The sequence below is a fragment of the Salvelinus namaycush genome, chromosome 6, assembly GCF_016432855.1.
Source record: "Salvelinus namaycush isolate Seneca chromosome 6, SaNama_1.0, whole genome shotgun sequence".
NCBI lineage: Eukaryota > Metazoa > Chordata > Actinopteri > Salmoniformes > Salmonidae > Salvelinus > Salvelinus namaycush.
Window position 1 is genome coordinate 28,416,203 of NC_052312.1, and position 27,911 is coordinate 28,444,113.

The 27,911-nt window shown below is 41.9% G+C and overlaps 1 protein-coding gene across 1 annotated transcript; it reads left to right on the top strand.

The window, feature by feature from the left end:
- The first annotated feature begins 399 nt into the window (after nt 1–399).
- LOC120049057 (bromodomain-containing protein 1-like) lies at nt 400–16,298 on the top strand. Its single transcript, XM_038995313.1, has 8 exons — nt 400–957; nt 6,939–6,954; nt 7,111–7,662; nt 7,959–8,097; nt 8,405–8,538; nt 9,554–9,663; nt 15,713–15,867; nt 16,115–16,298. Exons 1-8 carry the CDS (start codon nt 400–402, stop codon nt 16,296–16,298), a joined length of 1,848 nt encoding a protein of 615 aa, XP_038851241.1.
- Nucleotides 16,299–27,911: the final 11,613 nt, after the last annotated feature.

Genomic DNA, 27,911 nt, shown 5'->3' on the forward strand with positions numbered 1-27,911 from the left:
TGTCTCAGCAGATGCTCACCCAGTCCCACTCGCTATTATACATTATAGTTTCTAATGTAAATACATTTCCATAGCATTGTTGAATTTTAAATCCTCAAACTGATATCACACATTGTCCATCAACAGATAGCTGGAAGTTGGCCCATTCAAATTTCTTCACCAGTTGATGCTTGTCTAGATTGTCCTGGTGTTTGTCTCCAGGTTACCACACCCTTAGGAGGTAAAACCAGTCAAAATAATCTTTGTTTACACTGTTTTTTTTAACTGAATGACATTGTATTGTGATGGTAATCTATGTCTGCTTCTGTTGTCTTCCTCATGCTTGTTTACTTTGTGTTGTAATATAGACTCATCTATGTACCTCTTTCTCTTCTCCTTGCAGCTGTTCAGGTGTCGAGGATGAGGAAGAAGGCTCGGCACCACAGGGTCCCCGTGCCCCAGCGGCCACCCTCCCCAATCCGGCCGTCCCCCAACAAACAGACTCTGACCTATGCCCAGGCCCAGCGCATGGTGGACATGGAGATTGACGGCCGAGTGCACCGGATCAGCATCTACGACAAGCTGGATGTGATCTCGGATGATGACCCTATGGCGCAGGAGATTATGGAGTGCACCAGCAACAAGGAGAACATGGAGAAGCCTCAGCAAACACTGATGCGCTCCGTCCGCTTAAAAAACAGCCAGGAGAAGAGGAGTGCAGCTGCGGTCGCACAGAACCACACAACACATGGAGCTACAGCAGCACAGGCAGCACCAGCACAGACACTTCCAGAGGCCAAGCTCCGGACTGTGGAGTATAACCTTCCAGCTGTCCCCAGGAGACCCCCAGTGTATTATAAGTATGTGGAGAAGACGTCAGAGGAGCTGGATGAGGAGGTGGAGTATGATATGGATGAGGAGGACTACGCCTGGCTGGAAGTAGTTAACAATAAGAGGAGGAGTGAGGGCGTCAGTCAGGTAGGCTTTTTCTTTTTAAATTACGCCTTTTCAAAATTACAAAACTTAATGGTGAGGCTGCTCCCCCGTAGCCTGGGTGCCAGTCAATCCTTTTTGCCATGGGGTTTTGTACTGTGTATTAAAATACTGTATTCTCTACAGCTTATTCTTATCTTTCTACTACTGCACATTGCAGTTTAGTTACTCTTTATACAGTGCATATTTATTTATATACTAGATTCTTGACATACAGTTGAAGTCGGAAGTTTACATACACTTAGGTTGGAGTCATTAAAACTCGTTTTTCAACCACTCCACAAATTTCTTGTTAACAAACTATAGTTCTGGCAAGTCGGTTAGGACATCTACTTTGTACATGAAACAAGTAATTTTTCCAACAATTGTTTACAGACAGAATATTTCACTTATAATTCACGGTATCACAATTCCAGTGGGTCAGAAGTTTACATACACTAAGTTGACTGTGCCTTTAAAACTCCAGAAAATGATGTCATGGCTTTAGAAGCATCTGATAGGCTAATTGACATCATTTGAGTCAATTGGAGGTGTACCTGTGGATGTATTTCAAGGCCTACCTTCAAACTCAGTGCATCTTTGCTTGACATCATGGGAAAATGAAAAGAAATCAGCCAAGACCTCAGCATTTTTTTTTAGACCTCCACAAGTCTGGTTCATCCTTGGGAGCAATTTCCAACCGCTTGAAGGTACCACATTCATCTGTACAAACAATAGTATACAAGTATAAACACCATGGGGTCACGTAGCCGTCATACCGCTCAGGAAGGAGACGCGTTCTGTCTCCTAGAGATGAACGTACTTTGATGCGAAAAGTGCAAATATATCCCAGAACGACAGCAAAGGACCTTGTAAAGATGCTGGAGGAAACAAGTACAAAAGTATCTATCTATATTCACAGTAAAAAGAGTCCTTTATCGACATAGCCTGAAAGGCCACTCCGCAAGGAAGAAGCCACTGCTCTAAAACCGCCTTAAAATATCCAGACTACAGTTTGCCACTGCACATGGGAACAAAGATCGTACTTTTTGGATGAATATCCTCTAGTCTGATGAAACAAAAATAGAACTGTTTGGTCATAATGACCATCGTTATGTTTGGAGGAAAAAGGGGGAGACTTGCAAGCCGAAGAACATCATCCCAACCGTGAAGCACGGGGGTGGCAGCATCATGTTGTGGGGGTGCTTTGCTGCATGAGGGACTGGTGCGCTTCACAAAATAGATGGCATCATGAGGCAGGAAAATTATGTGGATATATTGAAGCAACATCTCAAGACATCAGTCAGGAAGTTAAAGCTTGGTCGCAAATGGGTCTTCCAAATGGACAATGACCCCAAGCATACTTCCAAAGTTGTGGCAAAATGGCTTAAGAACAACAAAGTCAAGGTATTGGAGTGTCCATCACAAAGCCCTGACCTCAACCCTATAGAAAATGTGTGGGAAGAACTGAAAAAGCGTGTGCGAGCAGGGAGGCCTACAAACCTGACTCAGTTACACCAGCTCTGTCAGGAGGAATGGGCCAAAATTCACCCAACTTATTGTGGGAAGCTTGTGGAAGGCTACCCAAAACGTTTGACCCAAGTTAAACAATTTAAAGGCAATGCTACCAAATAATAATTGAGTGTATGTAAACTTCTGACCCACTGGGAATGTGATGAAAGAAATAAAGTTGAAATTAATCATTCTCTCAACTGTTATTCTGACATTTCACATTATTCAAATAAAGTGGTGATCCTAACTGACCTAAGACAGGGAATTTTTACTAGGAATAAATGTCAAGAATTGTGAAAAACTGAGTTTAAATGTATTTGGCTAAGGTGTATGTAAACTTCCGACTTCAACTGTATATATGTCCTTGTTTTTTTAAGAAAATCACCTTTTTTTGTACATTTTAAAATAACATCAAATTGATCAGAAAGACAATGTATGTAAATGACTATTGTAGCTGGAAACTGAATATTTTTTTTATGGAAGATCTACATAGGTGTACAGAGGCCCATTTATCAGCAACCATCACTCCTGTGTTCCCATAGCATGTTGTGTTAGCTAATCCAAGTTTATGATTTTGAAAGGCTAATTGATCATTAGAAATACCTTTTGCAATTATGTTAGCACAGCTGAAAACTGTTGTTCTGATTAAAGAAGCAATAAAACTGTCCTTCTTTAGACTTTTCCATTGAATGCCTATTGACTATGTTATGGGTTAGGGCCCAGATTGCAGTTCCTATGGCTTCCACTAGATGTCAACAGTCTTTAGACATGCTTTCAGGCTTGTATTTTGAAAAACGACGAGTAAAAATACCTTTTTGTCAGTGGACAGGGGAAGTATGCAGAGCTGGATTGGGCGCATGACCGTGAGCGCGCCGTTCGTTGTTTTTCCTTTCTATTGAAAACGCTATTGTCCGGTTGAAATATTATTGATTTAGACAATAGACATCCTGAGGATTAATTATAAACATCGTTTGACATGTTTCGACGAACTTTACCGGTAGTATTAGGATGTATTCGTCTGCATGTTTTGACCGCCCTGAAGCCAGTGGATTACTGAGCAAAACGCGCCAACAAAACTTAGTTTTTGGGACATAAAGAGGGAATTTATTGAACAAAACGAACATTTGTGAACCAGGGAGTCTTGTTAGTGCAACCATATGAAGATCATTAAAGGTAAGTGATTAATTTTATCGCTATTTCGGTCTTTTGTGACTCCTCTACTTGGCCATCACATGTTTGTATGCTTTTGTAAGCAGGGCGCTGTCCTCAGATAATCGCATGGTGTGCTTTCGCCGTAAAGCCTTTTTGAAATCTGACACAGCGGCTGGATTAACAAGAAGTTAATCTTTAAACCGATGTATAACAATTGTATATTTTATGAATGTTTATTATGAGTATTTCTGTATTTTGAATTTGGCGCTCTGCAATTTCACTGGATGTTGGCCAGGTGGGACGCTACCATCCCACCTGGCCAAGTTTTTAAGACACTAACAGCTTACAGACGGTAGGCAATTAAGGTCACATTTATGACAACTTAGGTCACTAAAGCGGCCTTTCTACTGACTCTGGAAAAACACCAAAAGAAAGATGCCCAGGGTCCCTGCCCATCTGCTTGAACGTGCCTTAGACATGCTGCAAGGAGGCATGAGGACTGCGGGTGTGGCCAGGGCAATAAATTGCAAACACGTGGTCTGCCACTGCGAGGACGATCAGCTGTCCGTCCTGTAGCGTTGTCTTAGGCATCTCACAGTACGGACAGCTGATCGTCCTCGCAGTGGCAGACCACGTGTAACAACACCTGCACAGGATCGGTACATCTGAACATCACACCTGCGGAACAGATACAGGATGGCAACAACTCCCGAGTTACACCAGGAACGCACAATCCCTCCATCAGTGCTCAGACTGTCCGCAATAGGCTGAGGCTGGACTGAGGGCTTGTAGGCCTGTTGTAAGGCAGGTCCTCACCAGACATCACCGGCAACAACGTCGCCTATGGGCACAAACCCAGCGTCACTGGACAAGACGGGGCTTGCAAAAAGTGCTCTTCACTGACGAGTCGCGGTTTTGTCTCACCAGGGGTGATGGTCGGATTTGCGTTTATCGTCGAAGGAATGAGCGTTACACCGAGGCCTGTACTCAAGCGGGATCGATTTGGAGGTGGAGGGTCCGTCATGGTCTGGTGCAGTGTGTCACAGCATCATCGGACTGAGCTTGTTGTCATTGCAGGCAATCTCAACGCTGTGCGTTACAGGGAAGACATCCTCCTCCCTCATGTGGTACCCTTCCTGCAGGCTCGTTCTGACATGACTCTCCAGCATGACAATGCCACCAGCCATGCTGCTCGTTCTGTGCGTGATTTCCTGCAAGACAGGAACGTCAGTGTTCTGTCATGGCCAGCGAAGAGCCCGGATCTCAATCCCATTGAGCACGTCTGGGACCTGTTGGATCAGCGGGTGAGGGCTAGGGCCTTTTCCCCCAGAAATGTCCGGGAACTTGGCTTACGGCAGGGTAGCTCTCTCTTCAGTATGACCAAGTCCGACAGTAGCTAGGTTTCCATCCAATTTGTGACAGATTTTCATGCAAATATTCTTAAGTTTGCATAAAGAAAATCAGCACTTTTCATGTACCGAATAAACATTTTAAGTTCAATGTGTTTCCATTGTATTTTAAAGTCAACTGATGGTTTTGTCACTAAAACTGTTGCGATATATAGCAAACTTGCCCAATCTGATTTTGTTGCATGTTCTCTAAAAAAGCAGTTCACTGATAGTGTACCAGTTAGATTATATAATGAGATATGGATAATGCCAATATAATTTTATTTAATAATTAGCAGCCAAGTATCGATCATCATGTCACCATCATTCAAATAAATCCCTCTTTTTGTTGGAAATTTACATCAAGCTCATCAGCATCCATCATCTGCCTATGCTTTCCCACGTTGTAATGGAAGTACAATGTAGCATATCATCGCATGACTCGAAGTTTACTTCGACATAATGGTTCTTTATATACAGTACCGGTCAAAAGTTTGAACACCTACTCATTCCAAGGTTTTTCTACATTTGATAGAATAATAGTGAAAGCTGACTTAAAAATAACACATGGAATGTAGTAATTAAAAGTGTTAAACAAATCAAAATATTTTATATTTAAGATTCTTCAAAGTAGCCACCCTTTGCCTTGATGGCAGCTTTGCTCACTCTTGGCATTCTCTCAACCAGCTTTACCTGGAATGCTTTTCCAACAGTCTTGAAAGATTCCCACATATGCTGAGCACTTGTTGGCTGCTTTTCCTTCACTCTGCAGTCCAACTCATCCCAAATCATCTCAATTGGGTTGAGGTCGTGTGATTGTGAAGGCCAGGTCATCTGATGCAGCAATCCATCACTCTCCTTCTTGGTCAAATAGTCTTTACACATCCTGGAGGTGTGTTGTGTCATTGTCCTGTTGAAAAACCAATGATGGTCCCACTAAGCGCAAACCAGATGGGATGGTGTAACGCTGCAGAATTCTGCGGTAGCCATGCTGGTTAAGAGTGCCTTGAATTCTAAAAAATTAACTGACCGTGTCACCAAAAAAGCACCATCAAACCACCTTCACGGTGGGAAACACACATGCGGAGATCATCTGTTTACCTACTCTGCGTCTCACAAAGACACGGCGGTTGGAACCAAAAATCCCAAATTTGGACTCCTCAGACCAAAGGAAAGATTTCCACCGGTCTAATGTCCATTGCATGTGTTTCTTGGCCCAAGCAAGTCTCTCTTCCTCTTATTGGTGTCCTTTTAGTAGTGATTTCTTTGAGCAATTGAGATGTCTGAACTCTGTGAAGCATTTATTTGGGCTGTAATTTCTGAGGCTGGTAACTCTCTAATGAACTCATCCTCTTCAGTAGAGGTAACTCTGGGTCTCCCTTTCCTGTGGCAGTCCTCATGAGAGCCATTTTCATCATAGCGCTTGATGGGTTTTTACGGCTGCACTTGAAGATCTTTCAAAGTTCTTGACATTTTCTGTATTGACTGACCACTTGTTGGCTGAGCACTTTAAATGTCTTAAAGTAATGGACTGTCGTTTCTCGTTGCTTATTTGAGCTGTTCTTGCCATAATATAGACTTGGTCTTTTGCCAAATAGGGCTGTCTTCTGTATACCCCCCCACCTTGTCACAACACAACTGATTGGCTCAAACGTATTAAGAAAGAAAGACATTTCACAAATTCACTTTTAACAAGGCGCACCTAGTAATTGAAATGCATTCCAGGTGACTACCTCATGAAGCTGGTTGAGAGAATGCCAAGATTGTGCAAAGCTGTCATCATGGTCTTGGTACAGTGGAGTTGATATGCTAGGAGCCTGAATTGATTCACAGTAAACCTACACTGACTCAGTAACTATTAGATTGCCATCTAGAATGCAGAATACTTTGCATGATGTGATTTTAAAATATTTTGCTGTCTCATTGGTTATTTAGCTATGCATTATAGAAGGCAAGATCATTTGTATTGAGGTCTTGTAATTCTGCAAGGATAAGGATGATGTGCTTTAGGAATGGTTCTGGTGTTTTTATTCAATTCCCTCTTTTCTTATTACATTGTGATCTATATAATGTTATGCTTTCTGTGTTTTCTCACATTCTTCAACAGGGGACAAATCATTACCTCCCAAATTGGAACCCTCTGTCTCCCTTCCTACTTTCCTGCACTTCGAGAGTAACTCAGAACCCCCTACCCTTAAACCCATCCACCCCAACCCCACTCCGGACAGCAAGACCCACGGACAGGTCAAATTTGACCGGGAGAAACCCAACAACACATTCTCAACCACTACCAAGACCCTTCTCAATGGCCACTCTGAGCCCCAGAACCCCCTGCTTCTCTTAGAGGGGGGCGTGAGTGTGGTGGCCACCTCCACCCTGGCCCAACCCTCGGGGACAACTGTCAGCCGCCGCACTACCGTGCTCTTCAGAAAGTCCAAGACCTCTAGCCCTGGGAAGAACCAGGGGGGGAGAGGAGGAGGCAAGGCCCAGACAGGGTGCCCTCAGCTGGGCACCAAGACCTTCCTGTCGTTGATGATCCCCAGGCTGGAGACCCTCCTCCACCCCAGGATCAGGAAGAGGAGCCACAGTCCCAGCGTGGGGATCAGCGAGGGGGGTGGAGACGGGGAGGACGAGTCCCCTGTCAAACACATTGACACAGGTAAATAGGGTTCTTCTCACTTGTCAGAAAATAAAGTACTTATCTTAATGGGACTCTTAAATAGAGCATGAATAAGAAGTAGAAAATGATCTTCACAGACTTGTGAATTAAGAGATCAGGTTCCCCTTGTCTATGTAATCTTATTAATTATAATCTAAAAGACTAAACTGATCCGAGATCAGCACCCCTACTGAGACGCTTTATGAATAAAGGTTCAAATGTTGTAGGTCTATGCTGTAGTTGGTATATGTGTAGTATACTGACTCTACTGTACTGCTCTGTGTTACTCGCCTCAGGCCTGTCTAATGGTTTCGTGATGGAGGAGGTTATTGATGAAGAGAAGGAGCGAAGTGCCAGCAGGCCTCTAGAAACCAGGAGACGGTGTGCCTCTGAGTCCAGCATCTCAACTAGTGGTAGTCTGCTGGGCAGCACCAGGTAGGTACATGCATATACCTCAAAACAGACCTGGGTTCAAATAGAATTTGTCTTTCAATTACTTAAACTGAGCTTGATTGAGCCCGCCTGGCACAATGGAACCACTAGAATAGACCCAACTATGGAAACACAGGCAGGCTCAATCAAACGCTCTAAGCAATGTAGGCACGGCATCTCTAGCTCGTACACTTTTCACTGCTGAACATGGTGGTACTTGGTAGTTAAACTATGTAGTCTGATAATTTCTCTATAGTATGTCATGTAGAAGGCAGTCTGACTCAGTGTGGATGCCTGTTCCTGATTTCAGCAGCACCCTCAGTCTTCCAACATGTGGTAAGGGCAAACCGGCCCTGGTCCGAAGAAACACTGTGGATGATAAGAACGAGCTCATTGCCTGTATAGAAACTGGGAACTTTGCCAGAGCTGCTAGGATTGCTGCCGGTAAGTTGTCGGTCTTGATGTTAATCATACAGGAAAATGGAGACTGTGGAGGCAAGTGTGTTTGTGTGTCTTGTATCAGATGAGGTCCTGCTAAGAGTCAGAGAAGTAGATGTATTGCTATAGGGCCAGAAGTTTTGGGGTAGCTTTTGAGGCACTGTTCCTTTACTGGCATTTCCAGCATGATCCACTAGGTTTGCTGCAGGTAGAAAATCCTAGGAAATGTTATTTAATTGACACAAACTGTCTCCACTCAATCAATGTTTTGTTGTGCGTGTGTGTTTGGTGGAGGGATCGCCTAAGCCATAGGAAGCCATTGACAGTCGCTGGATCCAGGTTCGAATCCCAGTCTGGGCTACCCCCCAAATTTTCTACAATATACTTCCATGGTTGGTTTAATTGACTCTCTCTTTTACGGCCCCTAATTTACCTATTTTTAGCTACTACTTCCAAGTCTGTTGGAGAGGATCAGATTGAGCAAAGTGAGATGTAGAATCACTGATCTACAAATAGTATTCTCTGCAAAATAATAGGTTTTGTGTGATTTATGATTCGCAGAGCTACTCCTCCCCTGGCCTAAGTAATCCCTCCTGCCAAACACACGCACATCCAGACATTGTTTGATTGATTGGAGACAGCTTGTGTCAATTACAGAACATTTCCAAGGATTTCCTACCTGCAGCAACACTAGTGGAAAATGCTGGAAATACCAGTAAAAGCACAGTACCTAAAAATGTGCCCCAAAACTCTTGGCTCTAGCTTTAGGATATAACCAGATCCTAGAGTTTTTTTCTCAGTAGTATACTACGATGCAAGTGAGATAAACATAAATTAAAGCCATTCTATTCATGATTTACAGTCCAAATTGTATTTTTGTAATATCACATTTTTCAGTGAGTTGTGATGTATTTAACCTGTATGTGTTGATGCTGTCACTATTAGCATGGCTCTGGAAGTGTTTTGCTATATTTACAGTGAACCCCTCCTAACTTGATTGTTGTTATTCCTGCATCCATAGAAGTTGGCAATAACAATATTTGGATGCCTGCTAGTGCTGCAACAGTTGTTCTGGAACCTCTAAAGCTAGTTTGGGCAAAATGTAGCGGATACCCTTCCTATCCTGCCTTGGTGAGTGACAGTGAGCGTATGTATGACACCTGACTATCTCATTCTCACTTCTCAGTGCTTGCTACCAGGGCCTACAACTAACTTTTTGTTTACCTGCCACTCAGATTTTTTTAGGATCCAAAATATATATTTTTTGCCTTACAACAAACACAAATCAAAATGGATGAGTATGCTTAGTTGTGTTTCTAAATCAAGGAATGTGTATTACTAATAAGAAGTAATGTGTTGTATTGCTCAATTTACTATTTTGTGACCTGAGTCTTCTCATCAAAATATCACAGATGAGACAAATGTTCAGCTGCTCCTTTTAAGCTTACCGTGGTAATGGGGCCATTCAAGTTGTCACATGTGCCGTAAGGCATCAGCATGCTCAGCTAGGCGAACCGAACGAGTGTGCTCGCATACTCCCTTAAAAGACATTTGCTTGAAAAACTAGACTTCGGCTACCGACTTCGGCTTGCCTCATAAAAAAATTAACAAAAATGTCACAATGTCGTCATAATATATGCACAAGCTGTTCTGGCTGGGAAACATGCAGATGCCTTTAGTGGTGCATGCCTCCAGGATTTTTGGAGTCGACTCCGACTGCTGTGGTTAGAGTCAAGAGTCGACTCTTGCTCAACTCCCAAAACACACGTACGTACCTCATTATTGCTGCGTCCTACTAGGAAGACTACATTTGCATTCTAGAGGACTGATATGAACATGATGATGCCCATTTGTTCATTAACTTAGCCTATAAAAGTCCCATTTAAATAAATAAAAATTATATAGGTGATGTGTAGGAAATACAATATTTTGGTGATATTTCTGCTGTACGCAGCCATGACGATCCCATGTGATGATGCTGCACGTTCTACGTTGATAAGCCCATTCTTTGCCATGTTATAGTGCTATTCGGACGGGTATTACTAGAGACGTTGGTTATGTAATTATTATCCAAGCATGTGCGTTATTCCAGAAGACGATTCACACAGGATTACTCCAAACTGTCCCTTGTAATTATTTTTTCCCCCTCAAATTTAATTGACTCTTGACGGAAGCCTGGAGGTTTTTATTCTAGGCGTGAAGTTATTTCATAGTCATGTCTAGACTATAATAGGCTACACTGATAACTCAGGCTTGGCTGTCAAATGTATGCAGTACCTTCAGAAAGTATTCACACCCCTTGACTTTTTTCACGTTGTTGTGTTACAGCTTGAATTTAAAATTGATTTAAATTGTGAATTGTTGGTCACTGGCCCATAATGTCAAAATGGAATTATTATTATTATTATATATTTTTTTTTACATATTAATACAAATGAAAAGCTGAAATGTCTTGAGTCAAAAAGTATTCAACCCCTTTGTTATTGCAAGCCTAAAAAGGTTCAAGAGTAAAAACTGAACAAGTCACAAAAGTTGCATGGTGTGTTTAACATAATTTTTTTAATGACTACCTAATCGCTTTAGCCCACACATACAATTATCTGTAAGGTCGTGCAGTGCATTCTAAACACAGATTCAACCACAAAGACCAGGGAGGTTTTCCAATGCCTTGCAAAGAATGGCACTTATTGGTAGATGGGTACAAATAAAAAAGCTGACATTGAATACCCCTTTGTGCTTAGTGAAATTATTCATTACACTTTGGATAGGGTATCAATACACCCAGTCACTACAAAGACAGAGGCATCCTTCCTAACTCATTTTCCGAAGAGGAAGTAAACTTTTTAAAACAGTTAGAGTTAATGGCTGTGATAGGAGAAAATGGTGGATTGATCAACATTGTAGTTACTCCACAATATTGACCTAATTGACAGAGTGAAAAGAAGGAAGCCTGTACAGAATAATATTCCAAAACATGCATCCTGTTTACAACAAGGCACTGAAGTAATACTGCAAAACATGTGGCAAAGCAATTCACTTTTTGTCCTGAGTACAAAGTGTTATGTTTGGGGCAAATCCAATACAACACATGACTGAGTACCACTTTCCATATTTTCAAGCATGGTGGTTGCTGCATCATGTTATGGCTATGCCTGTATTCATTAAGAACTGGGGAGTTTTTCAGGATAAAAAATAAATTGGATGGAGCTAAGCACAGGAAAACCTTTTTCAGTCTGCTTTCCACCAGACACTAGGAGATGAATTCACCTTTCAGCAGGACTATAACCTAAATCAAAAGGCCAATTTTACACTGGAGCTCCTTACCAAGAAGACAGTGAATGTTCCGGAGTGGCCGAGTTACAGTTCTGACTTAAATCTACTTGAAATCTATGGAAAGGCCTGAAAATGGTTGTCCAGCAATGATCAACAACCAATTTGACAGAGCTTAACGAGCAAATGTTGTTCAATCCAGGAGTGGAAAGCTCTTTTGATACTTACCCAGAAAGACTCAGCTGTAATCACTGTCAAAGGTGCTTCTACAAAGTGTTGACTCAGGGGTGTGAATAATTATGTAAATGTGATTTTATGTATTTAATTTTCAATAAATTTGCTAACATTTCTAAAAACATGTTTTGGCTTTGTCATTATGGAGTGTTGATGGGTGAGGAGAAATCTATTTAATCCATTTTGAATTCAGGCTGTAACACAACAAAATGTGGAATAAGTCAATGGGTATGAATACTTTCTGAAGGCACTGTAGGTGTCCCCATAATATTTAAGTGTGATCATAATCATTATTTTAGCGATCCATGGTAGGCGTCCTTTATAATAACAATGCCCCCCCATTCTGATGATTTAAGCTGCTGAACCGTATTTGCATTTATGGATGAGAAAGTGAACTTGCCATTTCCAACAAGTTTAGTGGGGATGCCCTGCTTTGCGATCGATTGCCTAGAACAGAGTTCTCCAACTGTGTTCCTGGCGAGGTACTGTCCTGTAGGTGTTCACTCCAACACTAATCTATTGCATCTGATTCAATAATTAGCTGTTTGATAAGCTGATTCAGGTTATTTTACAACTGAGGTTGGCGTGAAAACTTACAGGAAGGTAGCTCTCCAGGAACAGGGTTGGAGAGCCCTGACTTAGGACATCAACAGCCAGCCAGGGTTTCATTAAATATGCATTTGGCGATGTTTAACTTCAATTCACTGGCACCATGAATAATAGCTCAGCCATTGAGAGCCTATTATATACTTTAATGTACTTTTTGGTGAATTTGCGAGGCTTTGAAAGACAAGACATTGCGAGATACAGATTACCAAGATATAGCCTATGTGCACATTTGTCTACCTGACTCGATCCGCTCTCTCCCTTGCTGGCTCGCCTGGTCTTTCTCTTTGCTAGGAAAAATGCAAGTGTGTGTTTTAGTCTTTGGTCTGTTTCGTGTAGAATAGCTCAGTCTCCTCCTTTTATAGCCCCTACTAGTGAATTTGCGCGAGACATTGCAGGACACCGCATTGCGATCATTGGCCATTTTAGGATGTAAATCTTGGTGGGGCAAACTATATATTTTTTTAGATGCATGCCACAACACAACACTAAACAATACATTAATTAGACTATAATGGTGACAAATGGTGCCCACACACTGTTTGGGCCTACATTAAGCTGTACCAATTGCAGTCCCAACACCTTACCACTGTTACACCCGGCTATCAGACGAACCTTGTCTGGCAGCAAAACTGTTCATTCAGCCTCATTTACTGCCTTTTAAAAAACATAGCTGATATGGTTGACTTGCTTAAACAAATGTGGTTTCTGACAATTGAGATGTATAAACTATTGCATCAGGGGACGACGAGCGGATAAGAGGCAATTATTGAGCGAGCTAGGACGGACTTAGTCAATATAACTTTGTTCAGCACTTTTGAAATGTACAGCAACAGAATTCAGAACATGGGCCGTTCTTACAGTGTTCTCCCTGTACACCAAGTCATAACCGTAGGATAAATAAAGGGGGCGTATAAGCAGATAATGAAAGCTCTTACAATATTTGATTATGACATTTCGTATAAACAGGCTATAAGCTATGTGCACCACCAAGTCAGAACAGTAGGCTAAGTTATGAGGGGAAAAGGGAGCCAAATTATTAGGGTGAGGCACCTGGGCTACTAACAGCTTACTACACAACATACACTTAGTATTACTTTCTTAGCTACAGTATACATATCTCCCTGACATATTGCATTATTTATGCAGCAGCATACAATACATTTTGGACTCACTTTGGTGTGCTGTGCTCACTTGAACAGGAAGGTGGTGTGGCGGTCTTTCTTGTGGGCAAGAAAGCTTAGAAAGAGACCCTTAAACTCAGACTTGGACCACACATCCACTCCACTGAACAGCAGGCTAGTGATTGCTTTGCCAGTTAGCCACTTATTCCTTCCAAACCACTCATTGTTGAATTTGCGATTTCCAACTTGTTGTGTAATGTTTATTGCCGATGAGCACCGATAGTTTTTATCTATAATTTCTCTTTATTTGAAAAGGATTTGACAGTAGATTGTTGACGTGATTCATGATGACTGCTAGGTAAGATTTTGAAAGTATGACGTTGACATGATCAATCCAATCAAAGCTACTGTAGATATAACGTGATTTGACGTCATTTTATCTGTAGCCAATGACCTTGATCCTTCTTGGCACTTCTAATGTAACTCTACGGCAACACGCAAGGGGCTTGAATTTTCGAACTCTCCCTGTAGATTTTGCAGTGACGTGGTGTCCCAATGAGTGACAGAACACTGAGCCAATCACGGTGCAACTAGAGAACATTTCCAACCCCTATGCTCCGTATTTTCTGCTGGCTGCCCCACCACCACAGAAAGCACTGAGCTAGGCTGAAACACCTGCATTTTGGAGCTGCATTACTCAAGAAAGCAAAAAAGAGTCCGCTTGTATGTGGCCTTATTAACTCAATTTTATATATATATATTTTTTTTTCATTGTTTGCAAACTGATATGGGGCCTGTATTAATGCCAGAATAACATACCCTGAATGACGGATCATCACTGATTGCGATAGCCTGTACATCTTTTGATTACCGATGCACGGTTCAGACTCTGCCTGGTGGCCGACATTCCTGATTGTGCCCATCCCCTCTCACTCCCTCCCTCGTTAGCTCGCTCTTTCTTTGCTGTGATAAATGCAAGAGTTTTTGTTCCCGGAGGTAGCCACGGCAACTAGTTTCCTCCCTTGCAAAAATACTGAATCTTAGGAGTCGACGAGTCGATGCTTGACACCCAGAAATGTGAGTCGACACCGGGAATTGACGGGCAAGGAGTTGAGGAATTGATTCTAGTGTGCCTGTGAGAATCTGACTAGTTGAGGCTGACAACGTCTCTTCCTCTTCCACAGTGGAAGCAAACTCACATTGAAAAACAACCTAATTTGTGAACAAAACAATATAAATGTACAAGAAACAAGAAGATAAAGTCTCACTGTGGTAGTTAGACCAACGTTTATGCCTGTTCCCATTGCTTTTAAAACAAACCTTTCAGCTCTTCACTCGCAGTGCACACAGCCCTCCAGCCAGGCAGTGTTGCTTCGCGAGGTGAGATAGCTATAACGTTACGATTCCTATTTCTTTGTGCATTGCCAGATATGAAACAAAAAGGAATAAGTACTTTGAACAGCTACAGCCCCATTTATTTTTCTATAAATCACTACTTGCACGTGCCAATACTTGACTTTTGACCAATGTGGCTGGTGAATTAGAAATTCGTACCCGCCAATATCAAAATCTACCCGCATTTGGTGGGTGTTAATTTAAGGCCCTGCTTGCTACCCCCTTCATGTGTTCAAACACTCTCTATCTGTTTGAAAGGTTACACACCCACACATCCTACAAGTTTTGTCTTTGCCTTTCATGGTAGAATAAATCCTAGGTCCATATCTTCCAAGTCCTCTAGATGGCGCCATTGTCAAATAAACAGATCTGATTTGACCTTAGTTTAAGAGGACTAAGTGGATGCACCTCTTTTCAACACAAGCACCAGCTGTGTGTGTTTGAGAATGTGTGTGTTTGAGCATGTGTGTGTATTTATGCAAGTATACTGTGCCATAACACTCCAGACACCACTCCCTAGTGAACCTGGTGCACCTCTTCCACCACGTTAGATCGTTGACCCCCACATGCCCCGGATGGCATGCCAGCACAACGGGGTGTCTATCCCTATGCCTCCCCTCGATGTCCTCCGGGTCGGAGAACGAATGCAGTACAAGAACGAAGAAAAACTCTTCCTCGTCCTATTCTTCGACAACAAACGCAGCTGGTGAGACATCTTCTCTGTTCTCCAATACTAAATGCTATGAAAGGGATTTTTGGATACACCATGGATACACCATTTTGCAATCTATTTGCAATCTATTTGCAATATTAAGTGTTATTTCAATACATGCTGTGAATTTTCATACACAACAAACAGACAACAACACAAAACTCAAATTTGTATTATAAGTTCTACATTTTTGCAGATTTGTATCAGAGCTGAATTTGATTTCATTATTCTCTCTTCTCAGGCAATGGCTTCCTAAGTCTAAGATGGTCCCTCTGGGGATCGACAAGACCATCGACAAGATCAAGATGATGGAGGGCAGATCATCCAGCATCCGTAAGGCTGTTCAGACTGCCTTCAAACGTGCCATGAACCATCTTAGCATCGTCCAGGACGAACCTGTCAGCGACATGACTGACGTGGACTAACACACACACAGACAAACACACCCAACCCTTGAATTACTGCTCATGGTCTTGTCCCGGACCTGAGCCTGGCCTACACTTCTTCCTTCTCCTCTTTGTCAGTCTTTCCAAAAGTCTATGCTGGCTGTGTTTACCAGGTGCCTGGCTACCCCCCTGGCTTGGTATGGTGCCCCCTTTCCAAAACAGCCCTCGCCCGCTGGTCTGACGACTGCTGCTTTAAAGAATGTGCCCCAGTTCCCCTCCTATCTACTTTTCTCCATGGTCGTGTTCATGATGCACCAAATGGAAGAAAACAACTCACTCATCTCGCCTTATCAGTGGTGGAAAAAGTACCCAACTATCATTCTTGAGGAAAAGTAAAGACAATAGAAAATTACTCAAGTCACCCAGTAAAATTCTACCTGAGTAAAAGTATTTGGTTTAAAATATACTTAAGTATCAAATTCCTTATATTAAGCAAACCAAATGACAACATCTTTTTTAACGGAAAAGGGCACACTCCAACATTCAGACATAATTTACAAATGAAGCATGTGTGTTTAGAGAGTCCCCCAGATCAGAGGCAGTAGTAGTATAAATAGTAAAGTACAGATACCCCAAAAAACGACTTAAGTAAAAATACTTGAAAGTACTACTTAAGTGCTTTAATCCACTGCACCTTATGCCATTTATTTCCACTAAAAACTACCTACTACATTTTTATGTTAACTCTGTAAATAACTGCAATATTTGTCTGACACACTAACTTATTTTGTAGATTGAATGAAATTTGTACTGTACTATGGATTTTCTTACTAGTATTTATACTTTTTGGTGAAGTATGTAAGCACTACGGTGTGGTATTTCGAAGTGCTATAAAAATAAGACAAGTGTAAAAAACCTTAGCAGTATAAAATAATGGGGATTTTTTTTTTTAAGTATATCCTTAAACATTTTTTGTATTTTATTTTAAGTTAATGAAGTTTATAAAATATAAACTTACCTTTGGCATTAGTCCTTCTGTAATCAAATGTTTTAACTTTTTTTTTTACAATAGTTTTACAATATTTTTGTTTGTCCATAGTATTCAGACCCCCTGACTTTCTCCACATTTTGTTAGGTTACAGCCTTATTCTAAAATTGATTAAATAGTTTCCCCCCCTCAATCTTCACACATTACCCCGTAATGACAAGACAGAAACAGTTTATTTTAATTTTTTTGTAATATCACATTTACACAAGTATTCAGACCCTTTATCCAGTACTTTGTTGAAGCCCCTTTGGCAGCAATTACAGCCTTTTAGTCTTCTTGGGTATGACGGTACAAGCTTGGCACACCTGTATTTGGAGTTTCTCCTGCTCAGGATCAAGTCCGGGCTCTGGCTGGGCCACTCAACGACATTCAGAGACTTGTCCCGAAGCAACTCCTGCGTTGTCTTGGCTGTGTGCTTCGGGTCGTTGTTCTGTTGGAAGCTGAACCTTGGCCGCAGTCTGAGGTCCTGGGGGCTCTGGAGGAGGTTTTCATCAAGGATCGCTCTCATCTTTCCCTCGATCCTGACTAGTCTCCCAGTCCCTGCCGCTGAAAAACATCACCACAGCATGCTTCACCATAAAGATGGTGCCAGGTTTCCTCCAGACATGACGCTTGGCATTCAGGCCAAAGAGTTCAATCTTGGTTTCATCAGACCAGAGAATCTTGTTTCTCATGGTCTGAGAGTCTTTAGGTGCCATTTGGCAAATTCCAAGCGTGCTTTCATGTGCATTTTACAGAGGAGTGGCTTCCGTCTGGTCACTCTACCATAAAGGCCTGATTGGTGGAGTGCTGCAGAGATGGTTGTCCTTCTGGAAGGTTCTTCCATTTCAACAGAGGAACTCCAGAGCTCTGTCAGAGTGACCATTGGGTTCTTTGTAGCCTCCCTGACCAAGACCCTTCTCCCCCTATTTGTCAGGTTGGCTGGGCGGCCAGCTCCAAGAGTCTTAGTGGTTCCAAACTTATTCCATTTAAGAACGATAGAGGCCACTGTGTTCTTGGGGACCTTCAATGCTGCAGACATTTTTTGGTACCTTTCCCCAGATCTGTGCCTCAACACAACCCTGTCTCGGAGCTCTACGGACAATTCCTTCCACGTCATGGCTTGGTTTTTGCTCTGACATGCATTGTCAACTGTGTGACCTTATATAGACAGGTGTGTGCCTTTCCAAATCATGTCCAATCTATTGAATTTAACACAGGTAGATCCAATCAAGCAAGCAAAAGTTCTGAATACTTATGTAAATAAGGTATTCCTGTGTTATTTTAATACATTTTAAAAAATTCTAAAAAGCTTTTTTCATTTGGCCATTATGGGATATTGTGTGTAGATTGCTGAGGATTTGTTTTAATTTAATCAATTTTAGAAATAAGGCTGTAACGTAACAAAGTGTGAAAAACGTCAAGGGGTCTGAATACTTTGCGAAGGCACTTTGTATGTATACAGCTCTGGAAAAACTGAAGAGACCACTTCAAAATGATCAGTTTTACTATTTATAGGTATGTGTTTGGGTAAAATGAACATTTTCAATCGCAACTTTCATGCGTCTTGGCATACTCTCCACATAGATGTTGGGTGACTTTATGCCACTCCTGGCGCAACAGCTTGGAAAATTCCAGAAAATTATGTCATGGCTTTAGAAGCATCTGATAGGCTAATTGACATCATTTGAGTCAATTGGAGGTGTACCTGTGGATGTATTTCAAGGCCTACCTTCAAACTCAGTGCCTCTTTGCTTGACATCATGGGAAAATCAAAAGAAATCAGCCAAGACCTCAGAAAAAAAATTGTACTCCACAAGTCTGGTTCATCCTTGGGAGCAATTTCCAAACGGCTGAAGGTACCACGTTCATCTGTACAAACAATAGTACGCAAGTATAAACACCATGGGACCACGCAGCCGTCATACCGCTCAGGATGGAGACGCGTTCTGTCTCCTAGAGATGAACGTACTTTGGTGCAAAAAGTGCAAATCTATCCCAGAACAACAGCAAAGGACCTTGTGAAGATGCTGGAGGAAACGGGTACAAAAGTATCTATATCCACAGTAAAACTAATCCTATATCGACATAACCTGAAAGGCCGCTCAGCAAGGAAGAAGCCACTGTGCCAGAACTGCCATAAAAATGCCAGACTATAGTTTGCAACTGCACATGGGGACAAAGATTGTACTTTTTGTAGAAATGTCTTCTGGTCTGATGCAGCAAAAATATAACTGTTTGGCCATAATGACCATCATTATGTGTGGAGTAAAAAAGGGGAGGCTTCAAAGCCGAAGAACACCATCCCAACCGTGAAGCACGGGGGTGGCAGCATCATGTTGTTGGGTGCTTTGCTGCAGGAGAGACTGGTGCACTTCACAGAAGAGATGGCATCATGAGGCAGGAAAAGTATGTGGATATATTGAAGCAACATCTCAAGACATCAGTCAGGAAGTTAAAGCTTGGTCGCAAATGGGTAATCCAAATGGACAATGACCCCAAGCATACTTCCAAAGTTGTGGCAAAATGGCTTAAGGACAACAAAGTCAAGGTATTGGAGTGGCCATCACAAAGCCCTGACCTCAATCCCATAGAAAATGTGTGGGCAGAACTGAAAAAGCGTGTGTGAGCAAGGAGGTCTACAAACCTGACTCAGTTACACCAGCTCTGTCAGGAGGAATGGGCCAAAATTCACCCAACTTATTGTGGGAAGCTTGTGGAAGGCTACACAAAACGTTTTACCCAAGTTAAACAATTTAAAGGCAATGCTACCAAATACTAATTGAGTGCATGTAAACTTCTGAACCACTGGGAATGTGATGAAAGAAATACAAGCTGAAATAAGTCATTCTCTCTACTATTATTCTGACATTTCACATTATTCAAATAAAGTGGGGATCCTAACTGACCTAAGACAGTGAATTGTTACTGCGATTGAATGTCACGAATTGTGAAAAACTGAGTTTAAATATATTTTGCTAAGGTGTATGTAAACTTCCGACTTCAACTGTATATCTGTATAATTCAGATGCTCACATGTTGGGAAGTGTTTCGTTGTTATGGAAACCAAAAGTGCGTTCTCAAGAAACCAAAACATTTTTATACTTTGATTTGTTTGTGCCTGTGGTGTGAAAGTTTATTGCAAACAATTGTGAAAAGTTTATTTTTTACATCATGAATTTGACTGTAATTTGACTGTACTTCTAGGAACTTTTATTGTAGACGTAGGAAGATGTGCCTGTTATTTATTGTAAAGTATTTGCGTTACTTTATATTTGGAGAATCATGTAAGAGTTTATTGTGGTTATTGGCAAATTTTGTGGTGAATCCTTGGGTTGTTTTTTTTCTTTGTTACTTCTGGGTAATTTTGATGGTTTAGCTGTAGACTTCACAACATTATTTTTTTGTATGTTCTTTTTCTGGGTAGCATTGGGTAGTTTTTGATACTTTTATACTTAGTAGAATTTTTTTATCGTGTCTATTGCTGGGACTGTTTCCTTTTTTAAATGATCAAAACACAGATAATAAAAAGACAAGGATATAAAATCACTATGAGCAATGTCATCTCTTATTATAATACAATCTATATTTCAACAGTACTGAACACACTTCTCATGCCATGCCTCTTTCAGCAGTATTGACGCCAGAGATCACATATGGAACAGCTCAGGAGCGACATCAAACGGAAGAAGGATGAGATTGCATCTGAAATGGAGGACAGCCAGCTTTGGAAGACCCACTTTCCATCCCATCAACCGCAGATGACCAGACAATGCTTGCGTACCTGACAATTATGCAAGGTTAGAATAATTCATTAATGCCTCGTTTGAATACTGTTAAAATTCCCTAATTTCTACCTTCATAGTGCTGGATCAGTGATTCCCTCAATCTAATACAGTAGGGGGAGTAAAAGGAATGAGCGGCCCTTATGCAGAATATTGCAGCTCCCTAGTGCTTTATTCCTGCAGCCAAATCAACATTGTTTCGACTTCAAAGAAGTCTGTCAGGTGAGTGCATGCAGGAAAGTACATATAGTAGGTGGAGGCAATGGCTATACTAGCTTTCACAGATCCAATTATTTTGAGATCAGTGTTAACTTGGAGGCAGGATGCTCATTTAAACAGACGGTCCATCCCAATAATATCATTCAAATTTATTTATGAAGCCCTTACATCAGCTGATGTCACAAAATGCTGTACAGAAACCAAGCCTAAAACCCCAAACAGCAAGCAATGCAGGTGTAGAAGCACCTGCATCTCCTTTCTCCTGAAGTGTGCACTCGTTCAATACTTCCACAAGTCTAAAAGCATTGGATTTGTGGTGGCATGGGATATTGGACATTTAATGGTTGATCATTTGATTCATATGGGGTGTCATTATACGGTTCTTCACATAGGGGCGCTGTGGCTCTATAGAAAATGAGAAGGCATGATCCCTGGCATAAACAGATTCCTCAATCAGCTATATTAGGTGTGATAGAGAATCAGCTTGGTTAACGTGCAGCTTGTACACATACCAGGTATGTCAACATATGGTAAAAACACCCATTACAAAACTTATTTATTAATGATCCCTATTTTAATTTGTTTTTATCTGTATTGTTGTCTCACTTGTTGTCTTTGGTGCAAATTAATTAATCAAAACACAACTATGTCTGAGGTTTCGTCCCAAATGGCACCCTATTCGCTACATCAAGTCAAAATGTATTTGTCACGTGTACAGGATACAACAGGACGACATAGGCTATAGGATGCCATTTAGAATGCAGACTGAGGCTTACTCTACTCTCACATCTGGCTTCATCTGTGTAGTATGGTGTAATCGTAGAGTATTATATAGAAACCATTATATAGCTTTATGATATGTATATTTTCATGAAGACACTCCAATAGCTTGCATGGATTTCACAAAATACAATATATGCCATTTAGCAGATGCTTTTATCCAAAGCGACATATATGCGTGCATACATTTTACTTATGGTTGGTACCGGGAATTAAACCCACTACCCTGACGTTACAAGAACTATGCTCTACCAACTGAGGACCACATGTTCAGAGAAAATATACTTGTTTTTTTTTTACCACTGAATGAAAGAGCAAACCTCCTATTATGTTGCGGGTCAATTTGATCCATTTCCACTTGTTGTCTAAAATACTAGTTAACCTCTCTTTTTCTCCATGAAATTAAATTACTTTTCCTCATTTAGGGTCATGAACCTAACTTCAAAATGTGGACAGTCTGATGTGGGTCATTTTGACCCGGAGGCTTTCATCTGTACAGATATTTGCACAGGTCCAAAATTTACAAGTGTCTTTGATGTATTTTGTTTTGACTGGTTCTGGTTGCACTTTTATAATTATGTTTGGGTGAAAAGGAGCTTTCCCAAGCTTGTCCTTCTCAGTGCGATAGCAGCATATCTCTGACACACTCAAAAATGAGCTCCAGACGAAAATGCTTGTTTGAGAGAAAATAAATATGTTTAACAAATAGTTTTTAAATATATAGTTTTTGAAATAAAATGTTCTTGTAATTCTTCTTTTCGAAAGGTCTGACGAGACAAAATAATGTTTTGGCTGTTTTTACTTGATTCTTGGACTGTCTTGAGTGTGTTTAAACTGTGCGGGTCAATCTGACCCATACCACAAAGGGTTAACCTATAGTATTATGGTATTTTTATGATTTGAAAAATGTTGCTGGTGACATAGGCATATTCCTCCAATCTCCTAATCATCAGGTTGCACAGTGAGACCTCTTCACTCAGTCCCCAACCATCAACAATCCGATACTAATTGTGTAGGGAAGTAAACAACACAACAGCAAGCACTCAGGTAGAGAGAAGACGGGAGAGTTAAGCGTGAATATCAATCTGTCACATCAGTGTCATCAAATGACTTTGACAGAATTAAGAGCTCTCTAATTAGCCTAGTGGCATGTGGCGCCGCATACACACACACACAGCGAGAGAAGCTTTCTTTTTCACATACACACACACACCATGCCGCAGGCTGCAGAGCATGGCAGGGCCTGAGGCTCGACGTGCGTGACATCACCCTGCCTGATACGTTGATAGGATTGCATGGAGGCAGCCAGCAGGTGAAACCATAGTGACAACTAGAGAGAAAGAGGAGTGGAGGGGATGAATGCATAATCTCACCAACATACAGATGTGTCACCAACCTGGCTTAGGGAGGAATAGAAAATGTCAGTGGTTTAATGCATTTCACATTGATGCACGTGCATGCACGCATATGAAACACACACACACACACACTTTTTGGGTTATGTCAAAATTCTGCAGCCGTGAGACATTCAAATTGATGAGAGGAATCTCTCTTTAGGGACATTTGTGACCAGAAGAAAAGGGTATGAGGTGTATTGTAGCACATTTAAATTAATGTATATTTAAAAACTGCATGTCTTCCATAAACAACACACAAACGGTCTAACTTTCAACTGAGAAACATGCAAACTGGCAAATATTCAGCATTATCCCCCCAATAGGCCCGCTTTCCAGTAGCTATGGTGAAAACACTAGCTATGCTGGATAGGGGCCCGATGTACATTTATATAAATATTAATGCAAACCGCAAAAACATCACACAGAGAGGAAATAGGAATTGAGTGTTTCCAAGGTAAGCCAAACAAACAACTTCAAAAGAATATAAATGCAAGTGTTATAATTTCATTCGCTCGTACATTACATTTCTATGCAGCCATGCATGTTGGAATTAACATGTAATAACTGTACTTGATAACCTGATTACTAAACTCAGCAAAAAAAGAAACGTCCTCTCACTGTCAACTGCGTTTATTTTCAGCAAACTTAACATGTGTAAATATTTGTATGAACATAACAAGATTCAACAACTGAGACAAACTGAACAAGTTCCACAGACATGTGACTAACAGAAATGGAATAATGTGTCCCTGAACAGGGAGGGGGGGGGGGTTAAAATCAAAAGTAACAGTCAGTATCTGGTATTGCCACCAGCTGCATTAAGTACAGCGGTGCATCTCCTCCTCATTGACTGCACCAGATTTGCCAGTTCTTGCCGTGAGATGTAACCCCACTCGTCCACCAAGGCACCTGCAAGTTCCCGGACATTTCTGGGGGGAATGGCCCTAGCCCTCACCCTCCGATCCAACAGGTCCCAGATGTGCTCAATGGCATTCCTGTCTTGCAGGAAATCACGCACAGAACGAGCAGCATGGCTGGTGGCATTGTCATGCTGGAGGGTCATGTCAGGATGAGCCTGCAGGAAGGGTACCATATGAGGGAGGAGGATGTCTTCCCTGTAACGCACAGTGTTGAGATTGCCTGCAATGACAACAAGCTCAGTCCGATGATGCTGCGACACACCACCCCAGACCATGACGGATCCTCCACCTCCAAATCGATCCCGCTCCAGAGTACAGGCCTCGGTGTAACGCTCATTCCTTCGACGATTAACACGAATCCGACCATCACCCCTGGTGAGACAAAACCGCGAGTCGTCAGTGAAGAGCACTTTTTGCCAGTCCTGTTTGGTCCAGCGACGGTTGATTTGTGCTCATAGGCGACGTTGCTGCCGGTGATGTCTGGTGAGGACCTGCCTTACAACTGGCCTGCAAGCCCTCAGTCCAGCCTCCCTCAGCCTATTGCGGACAGTCTGAGCACTGATGGAGGGATTGTGCGTTCCTGGTGTAACTCAGACAGTTGTTGTTGCCATCCTGTACCTGTTCCGCAGGTGTGATGTTCGGATGTACCAATCCTGTGCAGGTGTTGTTACACGTGGTCTGTCACTGCGAGGACGATCAGCTGTCTGTCCTGTCTCACAGTAAGGAAATTGCAATTTATTGCCCTGGTCACATCCACAGTCCTCATGCCTCCTTGCAGCATGCCTAAGACACGTTCACGCAGATGAGCAGGGACCCTGGGCATTTTTCTTTTTGTGTTTTTCATAGTCAGTAGAAAGACCTTTTTAGTGTCTTAAGTTTTCATAACTGTGACCTTAATTGCCTACCGTCTGCAAGCTGTTAGTGTCTTAATGACCGTTCCACAGGTGCATGTTCATTAATTGTTTATGGTTCATTGAACAAGCATGGGAAAGAGTGTTTAAACCCTTTACAATGAAGATCTGTGAAGTTATTTGGATTTTTACGAATTATCTTTGAATGACAGGGTCCTGAAAAAGGGACGTTTCTTTTTTTGCTGAGTTTATAGTCTGTCTCTGAGTGTGTTCCAAATGGATTCCTATTATCCTTTATAGTGTGCTACTTTTGACCGGTACCCATAGGGTAGTAGTGCACTATATAGGGAATAGAGTGCCATTTGGATGCTGCCTCAATCTCTGAATGTCAGAGAACAGCAGAGAATTATTGGCAGGTGAGTAAATAAATTCAAACACAATGCTGTTGGCATGATATCATGCCCACTATGGATCCACATGCTTCAGTCAAACAACTGCATTATGTATCCATTTGAGTCACCTGTGATTAGATATTATTCTACTAATGTCATGAGGTGAAAGGAGTAAACTGTCTTGAATCAAGGCAGATCATGGTGTTATGGACTCCCCATACATTTAATATATTGATCCAATGGGCATTATTCCATTCCACTCTCTTTTCGTCATATTGTAGCGATCCATAGTCTGCATCTGAACAGAAGATACTTCGTTGAGAGGTTTGGACCTCTGGTCTAACGGCTTGGATGTTGCCCTGACAAACTGTGTGGTTGTTCAGAATATATGTTAATGTCCTCGAGCCAATTCATTTTGCAGCAGTCAAAGTACATACAGACAAGATCACATATTAAAATGTAAAACACAACAACAGAAAAAAACGGAATATTTACAAAACAAGTCAGTAGGGTAGTGCAAGGGTCTAAAAATGTCTGAGTAAGGCTGGGCCTATATTTGCATGTCAAAGTGCTGAAAGTGTATATTAGGCTAACATCTTGTACATCTGAAGTATTGCACTTGGAAAAAAATTATTTCTGGCGCTGTTGGTTTTTACTTTTGGCTGGCTGTACCTGCGGCCAGAGGATGGAATTCGGTGTGAAGTTGATTTTACTCGCTTTCTGCAGGGCTTTGCCCAGAAAGACAGATATGTCTATAGCATCTTTATTAACAGTCATTCAAATCAAATCAAATTTTATTTGTCACATACACATGGTTAGCAGATGTTAATGCGAGTGTAGCGAAATGCTTGTGCTTCTAGTTCCGACAATGCAGTAATAACCAACAAGTAATCTAACCTAACAATTCCACAACTACTACCTTATACACACAAGTGTAAAGGGATAAAGAATATGTACATAAAGATATATGAATGAGTGATGGTACAGAACGGCATAGGCAAGATGCAGTAGATGGTATAGAGTACAGTCTATACATATGAGATGAGTAATGTAGGGTATATAAACATAAAGTGGCATAGTTTAAAGTGGCTAGTGATACATGTATTACATAAAGATGGCAAGATGCAGTAGATGATATACAGTACAGTATAGTACAGTATATACATATACATATGAGATGAGTAATGTAGGGTATGTAAACATTATTTGAAGTGGCATTGTTTAAAGTGGCTAGTGATACATTTTTACATACATTTCCATCAATTCCCATTATTAAAGTGGCTGGAGTTGAGTCAGTATGTTGGCAGCGACCACTAAATGTTAGTGGTGGCTGTTTAACAGTCTGATGGCCTTGAGATATAACCTGTTTTTCAGTCTCTCGGTCCCTGCTTTGATGCACCTGTACTGACCTCGCCTTCTGGATGATAGCGGGGTGAACAGGCAGTGGCTCGGGTGGTTGTTGTCCTTGATGATCTTTATGGCCTTCCTGTGACATCGGGTGGTGTAGGTGTCCTGGAGGGCAGGTAGTTTGCCCCCGGTGATGCGTTGTGCAGACCTCACTACCCTCTGGAGAGCCTTACGGTTGTGGGCGGAGCAGTTGCTGTACCAGGCGGTGATACAGCCCGACAGGATGCTCTCGATTGTGCATCTGTAGAAGTTTGTGAGTGCTTTTGGTGACAAGCCGAATTTCTTCAGCCTCCTGAGGTTGAAGAGGTGCTGCTGCGCCTTCTTCACAACGCTGTCTGTGTGGGTGGACCAATTCAGTTTGTCCGTGATGTGTACACCGAGGAACTTAAAACTTTCCACCTTCTCCACTACTGTCCCGTCGATGTGGATAGGGGGGTGCTCCCTCTGCTGTTTCCTGAAGTCCACAATCATCTCCTTTGTTTTGTTGACGTTGAGTGTGAGGTTATTTTCCTGACACCACACTCCCAGGGCCCTCACCTCCTCCCTGTAGGCCGTCTCGTCGTTGTTGGTAGTCAAGCCTACCACTGTAGTGTCGTCCGCAAACTTGATGATTGAGTTGGAGGCGTGCATGGCCACGCAGTCGTGGGTGAACAGGGAGTACAGGAGAGGGCTCAGAACGCACCCTTGTGGGGCCCCAGTGTTGAGGATCAGCGGGGTGGAGATGTTGTTACCTACCCTCACCACCTGGGGGCGGCCCGTCAGGAAGTCCAGGACCCAGTTGCACAGGGCGGGTTCGAGATCCAGGGTCTCGAGCTTGATGACAAGTTTGGAGGGTACTATGGTGTTAAATGCTGAGCTGTAGTCGATGAACAGC